Source organism: Pezoporus flaviventris, unplaced genomic scaffold (genome assembly GCF_033815535.1).
Source record: "Pezoporus flaviventris isolate CSIRO_AGI_PZ_B2104156 unplaced genomic scaffold, CSIRO_AGI_Pfla_v1 ptg000021l, whole genome shotgun sequence".
In the NCBI taxonomy this organism is placed as follows: domain Eukaryota; kingdom Metazoa; phylum Chordata; class Aves; order Psittaciformes; family Psittacidae; genus Pezoporus; species Pezoporus flaviventris.
This window is the reverse complement of record NW_026892569.1, coordinates 12,861,009-12,879,473: the sequence shown is the minus strand read 5'-3', so window position 1 is coordinate 12,879,473 and position 18,465 is coordinate 12,861,009. Positions and strand designations below refer to the sequence as shown.

General features: G+C 48.1%; 1 protein-coding gene across 3 annotated transcripts in view; it reads right to left on the bottom strand.

Moving 5' to 3' along the window:
• Nucleotides 1–18,465, bottom strand: part of PLXNB1 (plexin B1) — a 72,912-nt gene continuing 54,447 nt past the window's right edge. For all 3 annotated transcript variants that reach the window (XM_061456117.1, XM_061456118.1, XM_061456119.1), the window contains 25 exons: nucleotides 17,990–18,083; nucleotides 17,576–17,742; nucleotides 16,396–16,547; nucleotides 14,486–14,591; nucleotides 12,999–13,135; nucleotides 12,650–12,826; nucleotides 12,307–12,475; nucleotides 11,867–12,109; nucleotides 11,241–11,417; nucleotides 10,847–10,995; nucleotides 10,404–10,504; nucleotides 9,376–9,593; nucleotides 9,026–9,204; nucleotides 8,371–8,437; nucleotides 7,813–7,959; nucleotides 7,166–7,343; nucleotides 6,217–6,320; nucleotides 5,461–5,545; nucleotides 4,763–4,929; nucleotides 4,423–4,583; nucleotides 4,068–4,215; nucleotides 3,277–3,341; nucleotides 3,113–3,188; nucleotides 2,354–2,428; nucleotides 1–1,838 (listed from right to left, as the gene is read on the bottom strand). In XM_061456117.1, the coding sequence (XP_061312101.1) occupies nucleotides 1,734–1,838; nucleotides 2,354–2,428; nucleotides 3,113–3,188; nucleotides 3,277–3,341; nucleotides 4,068–4,215; nucleotides 4,423–4,583; nucleotides 4,763–4,929; nucleotides 5,461–5,545; nucleotides 6,217–6,320; nucleotides 7,166–7,343; nucleotides 7,813–7,959; nucleotides 8,371–8,437; nucleotides 9,026–9,204; nucleotides 9,376–9,593; nucleotides 10,404–10,504; nucleotides 10,847–10,995; nucleotides 11,241–11,417; nucleotides 11,867–12,109; nucleotides 12,307–12,475; nucleotides 12,650–12,826; nucleotides 12,999–13,135; nucleotides 14,486–14,591; nucleotides 16,396–16,547; nucleotides 17,576–17,742; nucleotides 17,990–18,083 (3,447 nt within the window). In that variant the 3' untranslated portion in view covers nucleotides 1–1,733. The remainder of the gene's footprint in view (nucleotides 1,839–2,353; nucleotides 2,429–3,112; nucleotides 3,189–3,276; nucleotides 3,342–4,067; nucleotides 4,216–4,422; nucleotides 4,584–4,762; nucleotides 4,930–5,460; nucleotides 5,546–6,216; nucleotides 6,321–7,165; nucleotides 7,344–7,812; nucleotides 7,960–8,370; nucleotides 8,438–9,025; nucleotides 9,205–9,375; nucleotides 9,594–10,403; nucleotides 10,505–10,846; nucleotides 10,996–11,240; nucleotides 11,418–11,866; nucleotides 12,110–12,306; nucleotides 12,476–12,649; nucleotides 12,827–12,998; nucleotides 13,136–14,485; nucleotides 14,592–16,395; nucleotides 16,548–17,575; nucleotides 17,743–17,989; nucleotides 18,084–18,465) is intronic.

Genomic DNA, 18,465 nt, shown 5'->3' with positions numbered 1-18,465 from the left:
GCACGAGGTGGCACAGGGATGCTGGCCAAACTCTGGGCACATACAGTACCCGGGAATACTGCTGGAAGAGGGTCACAGGAGAGAGCTTTGTACGAAGAGTGGCCAGTGTTAGCTTGTCACATCGCTCAGAGAACATCTTTGTAACAGCAGCACTCACACAAAGCAACAGGGCTGATCTGATAGGCCTGGAATTGCTGCTATATGCAATGAAAGAGGTAGGGATGTGATCCTGCCTTGGTTTTAGCTCTAATCCCTCCTGGCTGGCAGTCACCACCTCAGGGAGGTGACAGAGGGCTCAGACCTGCCCCAAGCATGCAGGACATCAGCATGGAATTAGCAGAAGGGGTGAGAGTGCACAAGACACCCTTATAAATAGGAGTCTGCTCCCAGAGGGGCAGAGCACTCTGTTCCCAAAGTGCAGGATCCAAGGAGGGAGCCGCGAGGAGCTGCCCAGTGACAGCTGCCTACTCACTGTGCTTGTGCCTGCTCCAGCCTCTCCTTCCTCTCCTGAACCATTCCCATTTGCAGGATGCCCAATGATCCTTGGGACCACTCTTGTGCTTCAGAATTTCCTCGAGTTCACAGCTCACCAAATAACCCTTCTACATGCAGCAACAGGAGAGTCTGGGAAGTGAAACTGTGAGTAAGGTGTGAGGCAAAGCCCAAGAGAAAAAGCCTTGAACTGAGCTGCTGGGAAAAGCGAGCTGCTGTTACGACAACGGAGACATCTACGAGTTATCCCTGCAGACAAAGCAGTGGAGAAAACTGCTCCAGTGCTGACAGACGTTGGTCAGTAGAAGTGCACAGAGATACTTCTCCGAGAAAAGCTTTGTCTCAAAGCCACAAAATTAAACATTCTCCTTTAGCATTTAAATACATTAACTTTCTGAGGGTATTTACAAGTCCAGTTCAGAGCAGCAGAACAGCCGGACACCGGAGGGAGGGGGAGTGGCACAAGGCATTTGTTGTGCTTTTCCGAAGAGCAGGGCAACCTCTGACCACAAGGAACCAGGAAGATGGATCCCGAGCTGGGTCAGTGGGGATTGAGGCGAGCCAGGCAGACTCTCCCACGGAATTTGTCCTGAGGGAAAGGGTGAGGGGATGCTGTCCATTTACAGAAGGCCCCTGGGCAAGCGTGTGTGCTGGTGAACACATCAGAGACCAGAACACTGGGGAGTAAGAGAACTGTGCCATCGGACACTCTTCTTTCTACATCCAACATCCAGAACCAGTGGGGACATTGCTGCAAGGATTTCTCAGGTGGGATACTGCAGGAATGCTCAGGAGCCAGGGACAGAGGTTAGCACTGCTGTCAGCCTGCTCTCTGCATCCTTGCTGAAGTGAGGGGCTGCAGCAAGGGAGTCTCCCAGCACTGATCCCTGCAAGATCAAGGACTTCATAGACGGTGCTGGGTGTTGTCTCCTGGCTCTTCAACAAAGTTGTTTGGACACTTGGCACATTCATGTAACATCTGTAGAAAGGAGCTGTGTGGTCCCCCCTGACAGTGCCAGGGGAAAACCAAAGTCTGGTTTTGTTTTGAAGAAGAAAAAACTGTAAAAAAATACTCTCTGAGATGGAAGGACGCTTGTACTTTGTACTGCCTTGGCCATCCCTGTTCATGTCACCACGGGTTCCTTGGAGAGCCTGGTTCCAATGGCAGCAGGACACCATGTGTGTAGCTAGGACGAGCACTGTCCCCGCTCAGGCAGGGCAGAGCAGTCTGTCTGTGCCTGTCACAAGTCTGTGACTTTATTCTCCACAGCTGCTGCAATCTGTTGTAGTCTATATCCAAGCTGCATCTTCTGTGCTGTTGGGTCTTCTTCCAAGGCCGTAATGATCTGCAACAAGACAGAGCTCACTGCAGCTTTCCTCCAGTGCACAACGCTGTCAACCAGCTCAATGCCAAACGCAGTGGAGAGCCCCAAGCTGGAAACCAGAGTGCTCAAGACTAGAGTGAGTATGTAGTAATTCATCTCAAATTAATCACATTCTAGATTTGTCCAAATAACATGAACTTTATAGTTCAAAGAACGCTAAACTTCTCCCCTGAAAACGGTATCTTTAGTAAATGAATCTGCACTAACTGCATTTCATTTTTAAGTAGAGTATTTGAATCCTATAGTGAAAAAAATAGAAGCATACATGAAATCCCAACAGCATCCAAGTTAGACTTTTGTGAGTTCCTCCCTCTTTTTGAGAGTAAAGCAAACTCATAACATGGAAGTTGCAGGTCAATGACAATACACAGCGTTGTCATAGTCTGGCTGCTCTTAACTATTAATTTTTGGAGGTTTTCTGTTTGGATGGTAAAAGGAGAAGGGCATGTTCATACCTGCTGGAAACACACACTCACCTGGTCATAGTACTTATTGATGTATTTGTACAGTTCATGTAGAGCCACCAGGGAATTGAGGCCACCTGAGTAATTCTGAATATAAGAGAGGAAGTTAGACACAACCATGAGACACTTCACAATTGTTCTTCTAAGCTCTACGTCCTCACAACTCATTAGGAAACATGCCTGTTGCACAAAGCAACAGGAAAGGGAATTCATCAGCGAGTTCCTAGCAAGAGAAGGATCACACGTACTCCTTGTCCTGAGTCCTTGACTACACTTTCAGTGTCAGTTGGAGAGAGACCCTCACCCTCCTCACGGTGCTACAGAGCAGAGCAGCCACTGGCATCACTCAGTATGTCTGAGCAGAATTGCACACTCAGCTGGAATATTTCATCTTTGCATTACTGACTTTCTTAGATGCACAGGTGAGAGGCCAGGGGACTTCTGAAACACAAGAAACCTGGAGAGGGACTTTTTACAAGGGCCTGTAGGGACAGGACAAGAGGGAATGGCTTTAACCTGGCAGAAGGGAGATTGAGATGAGCTCTTAGGCAGAAGTCCTTCCCTGTGAGGGTGCTGAGGTGCTGGCACAGGGTCCCCAGAGAAGCTGTGGCTGCCCCATCCCTGGCAGTGCTCAAGGCCAGGCTGGACAGGGCTTGGAGCAAGCTGCTCTAGTGGAAGGTGTCCTTGCCCATGGCAGGGGTTGGAGCTGGAGGAGCTTTAAGGTCCCTTCCCACTCAAACCCTTCCATGATTCTATGAAATAACTATTTACCCGTGACAGCTCAGCCAGGGCAGAGTTCATCTCCTGGTCACTGGCAGAGATGGTCTGACGAATGTCCGCGTAATACCTACGCAGTGATACACAGACAATTAGCAATAGTTTCTCCTGCCTCCCTCTTCCTACTTAAACTACAACTCCTCAAGTTCATTGCTTACCTTTCCACCATCTGCTTGTAGCGAGGGATGTCCCGGGCATACAGCAGCTTATTGATTGGAGAATCCTTGAACATCCAGAACCAGAATTGATTACAACAAGCTCCTTCATCATGCTATGGACTAACCTTAGCAGGTAACACCATCAACTGCTATTTTCTGTCCTGCATTCAGGGTTGGGAATTTTTGTCCTCTACATGGAGAGGCACCTCAAATACCAGCTTCCTTTTAGTAGTGAAGTCTGAGGAATCGCGAGATGCACTGGTGAAGGGACCCTGGGACCCTTAGTCCAGCCTTCCACTTAAGAGCTGGGTGATCACCAGTGTGAGATCACATTAACTACTGTGGCGTTGCAAAGCTGATAACTGAATTCCTCCAGAGATCCACCCATCCCATCTTCTGTGAGCTGTGCAGGACTGTTCCACCCTTAGCACAGGGTCAATAGAGGTGGTAAGAATTTTTAGAGGTGGTAAGAATTTTTTCTAATGGCCAACCTGAATTTCCCAGGAAGCATCCTGTCACTTCCACTGTCTGACACAGCCAACTAGAGTTTAGCTCTGCCCCCAAGCACCTGTAAGCTGTAAATAAAGAGCACCCCTCAACAATTTCTTGTGTGCTAAACAAAAGCAGTTCCTCCCTCCTCTCTTCCCTCCCATAAGTCTCCAGTGGCACATGGGAGCAAGGACAGGCCTGGCCTGCTGTTCCAGTGGTGCTACTTAAATGTTACTGCCTTCCTGGGGCAGCACTGCTCAACTCTGTGGGCCAACCATGCTCCCTTCTCCCTTTGTACTTACCCGCCCTAACTTATGGTCAGCTATTGTACAGGAGTCCATAAAGGTCTGTGCAATGACCAGAAGCACAGCATCAACATTATCTGACGTCTGCACATCAAAAACAAACTGGGGGTTCTTGATGATGTTTATCCAGAACCGTAGGGGCAGGCTGCAGATAAGACAGAAGCATAACAGGGTATTAGTGAAGGTGCTGAAGGATATTGTGTACATCACTGCATCTCCCAGCAAAACAGCTTTTCACACCATGCTCTGCTGCCCTGCACTCCTATTTTGTTCCTCCTGGGTCGTGCTTTGCATGTGATCAGCTCTAGACAGCTTAGCAGTGCCTTCTCTGTAGGCCAGAAGAACACCATACCTGTTTGTCTTCCAGATATGGATGGTCTCGGGGTCTGCGATCCCATAGTGTAAGGCCTGCTCATCCAACAGGTCAAAGAAGTACTTGACTGCCAGGGGGACAGGGCGGTTGGTACTGAGGATCACCTGGAACAAGTCATCCACAAACTTCTGCAGAGTGCCCTGTGGAGAACAGAGCAGGACAAAGTCAGCATGGGCAGAGGAGAGCAGAGAGCCAAGGCCTCATGCAGATGAGGGGTTCCCCTCTTCTACTCAGCAGCCTCCTCTAGTGAGTCTATACACATCCCTGCAAGGATACAAAGGATGGGAGGATCCCAAACTCAACCTGTGCTGCGTCTCACCTTCATTGAGAGCAGACGTGTCAGGTAGATCTCCGGGATTGCCTTGGCTCGCTCCCGATCTCTCAAGCTCCCACGCCGATGCTTGGGAAGCTCTGGCTCTTCTGTTGGTTTTACCAGGTGCCAAAGTTTGATCCCACCTTCATCTGCATCCTCCAGCATTGGTGTTTCTAAACCAAGCAATCGTTTACAGATGACTGTCAGTTCTCTCACAGCAGAACATGGCCAGGGGAGCCCCAGGGAGCCAACATTTCACAGTATGATAGAAACACAAATGGGAAGGAACCTCTGGAGGTCTATATCCAGCCTTCTGCACAGATTACAACTGCTGCTATGGTTCCTCAAGCTACAGGAGCATCAATTGAGCTGTTTGTATCCCATCACCACCATTAGGGCATGATTAGCACCTGGGGGTGTTGATTCTTACAAGCTGGAGACTGCTCAGCCCTATGAAGTCTAACTAGAGAACTGTGCTTATCCTGTTTTTTCACACCCAGCCTGGCTTTCCTCTGCTCTTAGACTCTTCTACTTTTCTCTCATCTCACCTGCCCAAGCTTTCCATTTCCTGACAATCCTATGAGGGTTCAAATCACGTATCAGCTTTCTACAGCAGCATAAAGCTGGGGCTATGGCAAGAGACTTGTCCCATTAACTGCCAAGTGCTATAAAATCAGTTTATGAGAACAGGGCATCAAACTCACTCTCTCCTGGGATGTAATCCTGATTCTCCCTATGGATGTGCTTGGTCAGGCGTGGGACCAGTGCTACTGTTGCTCCATCAGGTACCTGCACACAAGCAAAAAAATCGATACCCAAACCAAATGCCACATTTCTTGTCAGGACAACAGACAAGTGCTTGTAGACTAAAACAGACTATCCCATTACTAGAAATAGGGACAGAAACAGGGATTTTGGGGCACCATCACTGTCTCCCCTGATGGTGGGGAGAATCTTGTTTGTACCAATTAAAAAACAATGTGCAAAGCATGAAGACAATAATATGCAGGGGCTGAGGTCATTCACATCTAGAACATGTTGCAGCAAAGTATGACATAATGGTGCAAGATATGACACGTTGGCGCAAAAAAAACCCACTCTTTCTGCTCCTGGAAGCTACTTTGCAGGTCAGTGCACCACCACCTACTAACTGATTTGCACTGGAACATTAACAGATCCAGCAGTGACACCTTCAATACAGCAGCCACCAAATATGAACTTGTGTCTCCTTCCAAGCTCTACACTGCTCGCTACATCCACTGCTTAACCTATATCCAAGATACAGGTTAAGGACAGGGTTCATTGAAGTCAAGAATGTCAGCCACAGCACTGACTTGATATGAATATGCTGCTGCAAGAAAGCTCCAACCCTTTGTGATCCACCAGGAGCCAGAGCCCCCAGTATAGTGTAACAGTGTTTAGAAGATAGGAGATGAGGCAAGGGTAGACTGAGTTCTGACCTTGTAATGCTGAAGAGTGTTCAGGCGTTTCCACGTTCCTTGAACAACAGATGTCACATCCTCATCAGACAGTATGAGGTGACCTGCCAGACCTGATCTCCACTCTGCCATTTAAGCATAGAAAACATGATAAACTGTTAATTTGAGGCACCCCTGAATCTGCTCTGCTTCAACCTGATTGGCCTCACTGCACACCCACTGGTCCTCATCAACCTTTTCCTATGGTGTTTCACAGACGACATAACCTGAGCAAGTGCCTGTAACAATGCTGAGTCCTGCAGCCGCAGGAGAGTTTCTCTGGGTGCAGGGACAAGTGGCCTCATGGTCTCCCAGCTTCCACTCGCCAAGTTCCTGCAAATTCTGTCACATTGTGACTCGTCAAGCAGGTGATTCAAATCACAAATATGCACCCAGGGTCCTTATTAGCTACTATTCCCACTGTACCTGCTCATCTATAAATGCCACAGCTATTCAGCAACAGCCAAAGAATGAAAACTGAGAGGTTTCCCTCACAGTGCAAGTCCCACCTTTCATTAATCACTGTGGGCAAAATCCTCCCTGACTCACATTACTGAGATGCTGCCATTGACTTCACTGGCAGGACTACATCACCTCTGTTTTGCACTCGGATCATCCCTCCCCTCCTACACATTCTCCATGCTTTTTTTCCCCATGTCCCCTTGACCAAGCCATTGCCATGGTCCAAGTCTGGCAAAGAACACCATGAAATGGAAGGGGTTGGACCCAACTGCTTCTTTCCCACCCTTACCTCCTGCTGTTAGCTTCTTTCCTGGCCCTATTGGGTCCAGCCACAGTGCAAGATCCTTGCTCAGTGACTGCACACTCAGCAGAGAATGACAGACATGCATGCCAGTGTGCTGTGTACAGGCAGCAAATAACCACATTTCTACTTCCTCACTGAGCTTTAGCATCAAGGAATTCTGCTTACCAAGGTCCAGGGTATCAGGGTCTGGTCGGTGACAGTAGGGTGTCCCTTTATAGATCTGATCCAGGATTTTCTCCTTCACCTGCGTGATGGTGTCACAGTCTAGCACTTTTGCAGATATCCCTTGGGAGTCCTCTGCCCCTCCTGCAGCAACTCCTGCTTGTGTCAAAGCATTTAAGGTCTGGGGAAGAAAAGAAAAGGTCACAGCTACTCAGCTGGTAAGATTACATCAGACACATTTACACCTTTGATGGTTGGCATTAAGGCCAGTTAACAGCTAGTCCTTTCACTGGAGGAGTTTCAGAAAAGAAAACATCACAGATGTTAAACACCATGTTCTGTCTTGTGTCCAGAGCTGGGAGAGCCAGTTCAACAGTGTTGGAAATCAGCTTTGATGTGCCATCAGCTATTTCATCCCCTTATTTCTAGACACAGAGTACAGCACAAACACCAGATCACTGTGGTGATGGCTCCTATCAGCCTAGGACCTAATTTAGCAGAGCTCTTGCTTGTCTGTGGTCTTGTGTTGTTGGGATAAAGCTGGCTCCCAGGAGGTAATGGCAGGATACAGCACTTCTGCCTCAGTAATGGAAGCAGACATTCAGTCCTGTTAAACTCAGTCATTAGGGAAGAAAGGACTTGGTGCTTACCAGAGTGCGGTACTCCAGGTCCTCTCTCAAAAGGCGGTTGTCATTCAGGGTATATTTGGCTTTCCCTGTCACCCAGTCGACTGGGCCTTTGTCCACCTGGTGCTTGATTCCTCGAAACAGCATGTAAAGGGGCTCCCCAACAGAATCCTGGCACAGAAAGGAAGGAGTTTCACCTGAGAGAAAGTCCACAGGCCAAATACCACATAGATGCACAATACCAAAGCATTGTTCTGCATCACTCATCTGATAGATTCTCCTCGCCACCCCTTCTCCAGGAATGGAACTAGATCAGAATCTGTCCTTCCCCTACACAGGTAGACAAGCCTATGGCCATTGTGTCTCAAGATAAAGGAGATACAGAGTCCTCCTCTGGCATCCTCAAAACAAGTGGCATTAAAGCCAATTTAAGCATCCCTGTCCCCAGTGAACAGTCCAGCTCTCCCATTCCCCACCCTGAAGTAAAAAATGGCTCTGGCATGATTTCAGCCACAAGCAGGCACAAAACAAAGCTGTGGCTGTTTCCCCTCTTTTGCCCCCTCTAGACCACAAAGAACTTACCCTCACAAATGCATACAGGCAGATGGACATCCAGTTGGTTAACAGCTTCTCTACCACTGTTTCTGTCCTGAAAGACAACATCAGGTTGGTCATAGCAATACAGTGCAGAGCAGGGAGAGATCTGGAGATAAAGGTCACTCCCCTTGAGAAGAGAGCACACTAGACAATGATACAAGATCCAGGGAGAGAGGGCAAAAAAGAAGAAGAAAAAAGGGACTTTAGAAACCAGGACAGTTAATGCTTTTGATATCACTTATTTGAAGCACTTTTCAGCCTGAAGGAGGCACCAGATTACAGAAGTAGAGACACAAGCAAGTAAAGGACAGAGGAAAGCTTCTGGTAGTTCTCAAACAAGGGAAATTTGTTCACTTCAGAAGGATGGACCAGGCAGGAGGCTAATGGGGATCCAAATACAGGAGACAGTTCAATTTAGCCTCCAAACGTGGTGTGACTGTGAGCCCAGGGAGCTCTAAACAGCAAACTGAGATTAGCAGACTTGGCAGAGCTCTGGTACCTGAACACAAGGAGAGAGCTGATGAGCAACAGCTTCAAAAGAAGAGGAATTTGGGGTAGGGAACACCAGCTTCCTACTTTTTTCACACCTTTCTATATTCCTTGCCAATTGGCTGAGTGGGACCATGGCTGGCTCACTCACCTCCGCAGCATCAGCTTGGGGTTCTTGGCCACATACTGCTCCACAAGGTCATTCAGGAGTGTTTTGAGGATGTCGGTGAAGTACTCCAGCTTCCCATGCAGTGACACAGTGAGCAATGATGCTACATAGGCCCGGTCTCTTGGAGAGAAAGTGCGCTGGATTTCCAGAGTGTGGATGAACTGGTGGGGAGAGAGAAGCCAGTTTGAATCTGCTGCAAACAAGGCAGCTCCTGGCTGCTGGAAGAGGTGGTGCTGCAGGGAGCTGTTGAGGAATGAGCTTTAACAGCCACTGCCCGCTTCCCATGTGATGGGGCCCTGTCCTTACCCTGCAAACAGACAGAGGGCCATTACCTTGGTGAGGAAGAGCTTGCTGTTGAGCAGGTTGGACAGCTGGACCAAGCCCTGCTCCACTGTTTGCCGCCGGCACTCGGGGATGTCCAGGTCTCTCTGCAGTGGTGACTCACGGTGCCCAGGGAAGAAAATACGCTCTGCATAGGACTTGTAGTCCAAGAAGGGGATTCCTGTGCCTACAAGGTCGCTTGTGAGGTCCATCATCTCAGTCATCAGGTCTGGAGGAAAGGAAATACCCATGAGGCTGACTACATGATCATACAACAACAAAGCATGAGGTGAGTGCAGGAACTAGGGCCAGCAGGATGGGACTGAGGGAGAGGAAGGATGTTTCCAGACAGGAAGAGGCACACTGGGGTCACACTGCTAGGACATTTCAAACTAAACTAGGCACTGGCATAAACTGCATGAGGAAGCTTGGAGAGGAACTAAAAGGTGAATTTGGTGATTATATATAACCGTGGGCTGGTTTCCAGTTTTATAAAGAGGAAGCCACCATTCAGCACAGATCTGTGGTTATGGGCATTACCTACATTAGAGATAAGAGTATTAGGGATCTGCTCCTCACTGCTTCCCACATTAGTTGGGGATTTACAGTCTGAGTCACCTCCCAGGTTCAGAGCCTCAGGTGTCCCTCACAAGGGCTCACTGCTGTAAGCACATTAAGTAAAAGGTTTGTGGACCCAGAACATGCGGTATATTTCAACTTGCCCTACACAAAGACTGGACTAGTTGCTGTTAAGGTCTCTCCAAGTGTGCTGCTCTCTTGACTTTCAGCTCTTCCTCTGAGTCTGAAGGATGAACTGGAGAATCAGAGGGCTCTGTATAGATCACTGTGCTCTGAATTAAAGAGAAGAATTAAAAATGGAAGAATTGGGCTATATGTTTCAATGCACTGGCACAGGATAAAGTTATTGCACCCTTTGAGCTGCCCAAATGAATACGCAGGAATGGAAAGAGAGGCAGGGCAGAGAGTGGATCTTCAAGCTTCCCTGAAGCTGCAAGAACCCAGAAGCTCAGTGACTGACCTGTGAATTCCTTTTTGCATCTGTCCCGAACACTTGTTTCCAGATTTTCCAGCTGGATTTGAACTTTCTTGTAATCCCTCAGAGCCTGTTTGCTCTTCCTCCTGCAATAAGAAGCAGAATTGTTCCAAGTGGCCCTAACCTGGCAATTGTCCTTGCCAACTGTTGTGTTGCTGTCAAAAGCTCCAGGACAATTGGTGTTGAGGTGATTTCTACCAGACATCTTCTTGCAGGATACCAGTGTTCATTCAGAGCCCACACCTAGGGGCACCCACAGTGCAGGTGTAACGTGCCTCACACATCAAACAGCACCAGGGGCTCAGGATTCGGCACAAAATAAAGAAAACAGGGATCTTGTTTAGTCCCAAGATGTTCACACTTGGCCACAGCCACTGAGTAACATTGTGAGGAACTTAAAGACCTCATACAATGCCCGAGTTTCTTACCTGTATATGAAGACGATGACCAGAACAATCAGTGCCACAAAGGATGCACCAACACCCAACCCAATCTGTGCCTCAAGTGGGAAAGTGAGCTGGCTTTCTGTGTCGTACTGCACCCGACCCAGGAGGAAGTTCAGGTTTCCCATCTGTACCTGTAAGAAAGGATGTGCCATGATGTAAGCTCAGTCAGCAATGAAATGCAAAGCCACAGGGCAGCGCTTGGCTTGTAAGAGTAGAGTTGAGAACAAGAGCAGCTCCTTGCCACCCCTGGTACCTCCCCTATCCCCCACCAGGCTTCTGCCTTTCCTCCACTCCCCATCCCACTCCCTGCCTCCACTGCTTCTTGCTTGTGCTTCAGAAACCAACAGGATTTCTTGAGGTACTGCTGATTCCATACCGTGAACTCTGGGAGCAAGTCTGTGCCCTCCCGCTTCGTGCGGTGCCGTGGGGCCGGCTGCTCAGAGGGAGGCTCACAGTACAGATGGTTCCTTGTCAGTGTCTTCACCACACAGATTCCTTCTCCAATCATAGCCATCACTTCATCCTTGGAAATAGCCAGATCTAGATTTTCCCCCTGGAACAGAAGTGGAACAGCACATCAAAACAGGGGAAGAACAACTCCGCATTTCCATGGCTCCAGAGAAGATGGAGGAGACCAACACCATCGGATGAAAGCAGCCTTTTTTCCTCTCCGACTAGGCTTGCATCAGAATTGGCTGCAGAAGTTCATTTTGTAAGCTAAAAACTCAGTTGCATACAACTTAGATTACAGCTTTAGGACTTGCACCATGCTGCCCAAGTACAGTTATAAATAGCCTGTCTTTTTAAGGCTCTTCAGCCACAGCAGGACTTCACTCTATGTGTATATGCATATACACACACACAGTGTGTAGATGTGCTCTGGCAGGTTGTAAACCTGTCAAATGCTTTAAAACCTTGCATGCTGCATGCCACCAATTTAAAACACTCATTTAGGAACAACTTTGTCCAAGGAACATGATTTCCAGCTAGATTTTGTGTTACCTCCACAGAGATGACACTTCCTGGCTTATGCCGATACGGTTTGGCAGGGTCTTCAGCATTCAAGGGTTTTAGGATGGGGTTAACTTCATACGAGAAGGGCATGGGATGCAGCGAGTTGAAATCAAAGCTGAGATTATCCAGAATAAATTCCAGTTTGATATGGACACTCCGCAACAGCAGGTTAATAGCTGGAGTTTTGCACAGGATCAGGTAGGAGGAGTTCACCAGACATGGTTCTTCAAACTAAATGGAAAAGGCAGATGAAGTGTCAGTAGTGAAGCACTAACTGGCAGAGAACACTTCCACTTGGTCAATACTGTTAGTACGATCCAAGCAGACAGCAGCGAGGGAAATCCTACAGGGACAGAAAGCCCAGTAATCCAGAGCAACACATCAGCCCTTATGCACCCTCAGCTCCACAGAGCACTTTGCCGTGGTACCTGCTGGACGCTGCACAGAGCGCCCTCAGGGCACTGGGTGTCAGGGATGATTCTGCGCCATCGTCCCAGAGCTCGGCGTCGCCGTTCGGATGGGGAAACCGTAACTCGGATCTTGGGTTTCTGTACAACATCCAAGTTGTAGCCATGAACTCTGAGCACTCTCCCTCCACTGAAAGAGAAAAGCAGCTGATCTCAATCACCTCTCTCTTGCTCATGTTTCCACCCTTCTGCTTATGCTCATTCCCACAAGCCTGCCTTTACTTCAAAGTGTAACTCAACAACTTGGTGCTGTAGTACCTGCCTCAGCACACAGCCCTGGGGAAGGTGCCCTCAGTCTTTCTACCTGAGGAAGCTTTTAGGTGGCTCTGCAAAAGTGACGTTGGGATCCAGAGTGTATCTGAAGAGGGATCCTTCCAGTCTTCGCTCTTGGTCCCCGTATTTGATGGTGACTGGGAGCTCTGCAGACACATTGCTGGGACTGGTCTGGCATGCCAGCTGGTCCTCTGTCATCTCAGAGAGGCTTGGAGGGACAGAAGAGAGAACAAGGGATTAACAGCCACTGCAGAGACGAATTTTATAGTATTGTGCCTTGCTCTTTGCAGACAGTCTGCAAACCTCTTCTGATATTTTAATAAGTTTAATGGTGAAAGCATCTTGTGCCTTATCTAAGCAAGCAATAACTCTTATCTTACATGTGACACGGGAGGTCTCCAAGCAGGACACTGATTTCACTAGGATGCCCAGTCAGCAGCTTTGAGCCCAGAAGGGTAAGGCAGGTTCCTCCTGCTTTGGGGCCCTGAGTTGGCACAATGGATTTCAGCTCTGGGTTCTAGGAGAGGGGACAAAAATTATGAGAGGTGAGAGAGGACCTCAAAGGATAAGAAGGAAAGAAAACAGCAGAACGTGTTCAGTGACCTCCAGTGCTCTGAAAACAGAAGCTATAGATCCCAGTCACAGGCAGGCCTCAGCTAGCTTACAGAGCAGAGGCAACAGAGGAGGGATCAGTCACACCAGCAACAACCATAAACTGGGGACCAGCCTTTCCACAGCCTGCAAAAGGCAGATGGAAGCTGCAAACAGCAGAGCTGTGAGCCTCACACAAACCCCAGGATTAACAGTTCAAAGGGATTGTTCAGATCAGTGACTGGATTAATAACTCATGTTAGGAAAAACAAGGCAGCAAATAAATTGTTTGTCTTGTAGATGAGGAGATTACCAGCAGGGAGCTCTAAGAATTTGTGTTAAGACTTGCGCTATTAAACTTACTTGTAGGTGGCCTGGAAAGGGGAAACAAAACTTAGTAAGTTATTCAAAGCAACAAAAACTTACTACCACTGAGGAGCTGCAGCAAAATCTAGAGGAACCTGAGAGGCAAAAGTCAGTCACTGCTGATAAACGAAGATACTTGAAGGGAGAAGGAGCAGGGAGAGTACAGCAATAACACAACCCAACCATGTGTACAGTTGTGAGAACTGAAATAGCTCCTGCCCATTCAAGAGTGCTTTAGTACCTGTAACAATCATGCCATCTGTAAGCACAGATCTCAGCAAAAACACATCAAATTGTAGGAATTACTGGTAATTATGCCACAGCAAGTTCCTTTACACTTGTCTTGACCATAGTACACAGTTCTCATCACTCTGCCTCAAAATGGTGAAAATAAACCAAAACCTAGAGCAACAACTGGATAATCCAGTATATAAAATGGTTTTATACAGCCCCAGATGGAACAGACTAAGACTTCTCAGCATCTCTTTCCCCTTCCCATGGGAGAGGGGGACATGCAACTAGGTACATAACAAAGTTCAACAGAAAGGATGAAAAGTGAGTAATTGGATCTAAAAACGACTTAAACACTATTTCATCCTTGCTGGGTTTAAGATAGCAAAGAATTATTAGAAACATGTTTATAAACAATAGGAAACATTTCTCCATACAATGCACAGTAACTCTGGATTACTGCCACTGGCTGCTGAAAGTCAGAAGCTAAAAGAAGCAGCAATTTACACATTAATAAAAGGAAGGTCAGAACTTTTAGTAAGATGTTAAGTCATTGATTAAAATATCTCCGCACCAGAAAGACACACTGTAGAGTCCCACAGGTTCATGCACTACACAGGCATTTAGCAGAGATACTGGAAGAACAGGAGAGGTGTTAAAGCAGCAAGAGTTACATTACCTGATAGGTGAAAATGTGCCCAGAAACTCCACGTCCTCCTCCAGGCACTTCCACCACAACGTGCCCAGATCTCTCTGTCCAGCTCCTGCCAGTGACGCACACGATACTGCAGGACAATCCAACAACAGGGTCACACCACGGAAGAGCAGATGAGCTGTATCCATTGCATTCTCCTAACACCATCTAGTGACCCACAGCTCCCTCCTTTCTGCCTTATCACATGCTCAGAATATACAAGCAAATGTTGACAAACACCTTTAAAACCTGGATTTGGTGCTGTCTGTTCCAAATAGGCTCACCCTATCCAAGATTACACTTTTTGGGACAGATAGGATGAAGCCCACTGTATCACTGATACAGGAAGTCCAAGAACTCTGTTATTGTTCAGAGGTGATCAAGTCAGTCACATCTGGAGTGACCCCAGGCTAGCAGTGGTCAATCCACACATTAGCACTAGGTCTGATCTAGAAGAAAACTGAAGACTGTGGATTTAGCTGGCTCTGGTCTTCAGCCAGTGACCTCTGGAACCAGCCAGTTCCCTGATCTGCACCACCCATTCTTCCCAGCCCTTTTTCCAGCCATTATTTGGTGTGGGAGACGCTGACAAGGTGAAAAGTCAGCTGCTCTTAGAACAAGGCAGCAAGGAATCCCATGTTACAGCACTGATTTGCTAACAGGAAAACTACTCTTCAGGAGACTTCCCAGCCTTTGTCTGGGCCTTGCTCAGGAGTGGGTTCCAGGTTCACAGCTATATTCCCTCAACCAAAAAGGCTCAGGAATTGGAACGCAGGCAGTGCCAAGCCAGGACCCTGTCATGCCAGTGATACACAGACACAGAACAAACACAGTGCTAACCCCAGCAAGATTACACTCTAATTCTAGGGTGAAAACAGAAAGCAGATGGATCCAGACAAACAAGGCGCACAAACAGGACAACACTGCTCAACACAGCAGGCCATTTCCCAGCAGGATCTTACCTGGCTCCCAGAGGGAAGGGTGCTATAACTACTGCTACCATGGAATGGAAAAATGGGTTTGTGATAGCTCTAATGAGAGGTTACTCACAATTGCTCTCCTCTTCTTCTGGTTGCTTGGCTCCTCTCCCTCCCTAGTCCAAGGCTCCCACCTGCTTGCCCTACCACAGGCCAACTACACAAATAGTCCCTTCTCTTTGCTTCCTAGCTACCCCCCAGTCATATCTCTCAACATCTAGATTACACTGCCTTGTTGTATGGTTCTGCCCCGGCCAGACACACCAGCTCCCCAGCACTCTGTCACTGACATTAGCTGGATTCAGCAGGACGGGTCTATCTGCTTCTCATTCTCCTCCTATCCACCATGTTTACAAGCATTGTGTGACCTGCCAGGCACTTCTAGTCATCAGAAGAGTGGCACTGGGGCACACCAGGACTCCCTGGTCTACTCCTGGTTGTGGGGGTTCTTTCATTTGGTTTGTTTTTAGGGGGTGGAAGTCTGGCTGGCAAGTGAAGAACGAACCTAGGGATGTGCCCACTCAAGCAGAGGCAAGAATCTGTGTGTACCTCCAACCACACATTCCCATCCTCACCCTGTGTTAACATGGTCAGGATATTTTCCTAGCAGTGATGCTTGCCCAAGGCATATCCTTTGCTTTACTAAAATCACCCTGTAGCTGGGAGAGACACCCATGAAACTCAAGATAGTGTGGTCAGTAAAAGGCAGCACTGTTTGGCCATTGCCTTGGACACAACCTTATCTAAGGTCACTGCCTGAGTAAGTAACCAGACAGTGACCTTACCCAGAGGCACTCCCTGGGAATGGACAAGGCTCAATACCTGCTACAGCAAAGGCAAGGACATCTCAGGCTGGTGTCAGCAGCCAAGGGAAAAGCCAGCGCTTGCCTCTGGGAGGAGGTTTCACAGATACTCTACCTGCTAGAGATCTCATACTCTTGAGCATCTACGGCACAGGGAATTCCTGCAACAGTGACAGTTTCTGCAATGTCTTGATGTTTCTGCCCGAGGTTTGAGCCAGTGATGGTGATTCTAGTGCCACCTTCCACTGGTCCAGACAGGGGGTACACCTGCAAAGACAGCCGCGCATGTGTCAATGTCACAGTATCTCAGAGCTCTACACTCTGGCAACTGATCTACAGCACAGGGCCCTTCAACTGCCCCATTACAAACTTTGCCTGGTCGGGTCACTGCTATGGATTCCTTTAACTGGCTTGGACTAGTACCAGGTTGCTCCCTCATGACGAGAAAGGCCATTAAGAACACACAGTTGGAGCCTTCTTTCCCATACTTCACTGTTGCCAAAAGTCCCCCCCAGAAGTGATAATCCACTATAGACTTCAAAGGACCGCTCTGCTTTGCCTTCTCATCAACATGCTGACCACTCCACAGGGCATTTCTGCTGAGGAGTGGGAATGCACAAGCCAATACATGTTACTGGTGTTGAAGCAGCAAGCACCATTCCCCCCTCAGCATCAGTACGACAATGAATTGCATGCTGCACAAAACGTCAAAGCTCTGTCCCTGAGCGGCATCCAAGATAAACTAAGACAAGATGCAGCACATGGATGTTGTGTGCCACTGGAGGGAGGACAAGCTGACAGCAAAAGGGACACATGGCTACAGACACTTGTCATGTGGCAGTTAGCAAGAAACATTTAAAGTAAACACACAAAAATAATTCATTCCAGTAACCTGTCATGCCTTTGCCTTCCTTTCTGTGCTGTTATTATTAGGTTTTGCCCTCCTTTGCCCCAGGCTCAGTTGGGCCAATCTGTTTCAGGGTCTGGCCCAGGACAGTTGGAGGATCTGTGGACCCTTTCCCAGCTCCTGAATGATTCTGCTCCTTCTGGTGTGCCAGCTTCACGTGAGATACAAATGTATCTTTCCCCACTGTTCCCTATCAGCAAACAGAAAGCCCAGCACAAGTGTCTAGCATCCTCAACACCAAGGGGTCACGATAGACTAGGACTAACTTGCTCTTCAGATAGGAAATGTATTACTGAGCTGCACTGTTCATGCTCCAAGGTCACAGCCCTTTGACTTTAACTGGAGAATACAGGCCTGGGTGCAGTACACTAGCGAGCAAGTTACTCACAGAGTGAATGAGAGGTGCTGGACACAGGTCTTCTATATCTTCCTTGCAGGAGCCCCTGAAGATACAGCTGGGGTTGTCACCTCCACACCACACACAGTTGTACTTGGAGTCAGCAGTTTGGCAGCGGCTACAGTCAGTGTGTCCCACAGAGCAGTTGTAAAAAGTCACTGCAAAGGAGAAGAATTCAGAGGCATCTGCAAACATCCCCTAGGGAATAATCCAGCAACCCGGCATCTTGCACACAACCCTCTGCTCCTCCCTCCTCTGGGACAAGCAACAGGAATGAGGCTGAATGTATTCCTTAGTTTCCTTGTGACAGGACTACTAGAGATGCAAAAGGCCTCATCTGAGGATGTTTCAGTTCTCTTCCACCCCATCTGCAGTGTTCTTGCTGGGGAGGTGTTGGGCTCCTACCGTGGAGATCTGCAGCACTGTCCACTCGAAGGTGTCGTTGCCTCTGCACAAACACCACAGCATTGAATTCGAGTTGAGGCGCTGTGTAACTGTACTGCAAAGACAAAGACCATCAAGACAAATGACTTGAGAGGCATAAACAACCAGTTAAATAGGCAAAAAGCATCAGCAGCCATCCTGTGCAGTGCACCGGCACATAGAGCCTAGACAGAGCTTCCTGCAAATGCTCTAGGAAGAGCGGCAGGCATTAGTTAACTAGGATGAACACTGGAAACAGATCTGTGCTCACAATACTTGACCAGCTCCCTGTCTGCATTCCTAATGGCTAATTCCTATGTCCAAGCCACCTGCTCAGAAAACTGCTCAATCCAGCACTTACGCAATTTCAGTAGTGCTGAAGATGTAGAATTACAACTGGCCCACAGGGCTCATGGGCACAAGAGCCTGTGTTATCCCTCTCCCTTAACTATATGTGT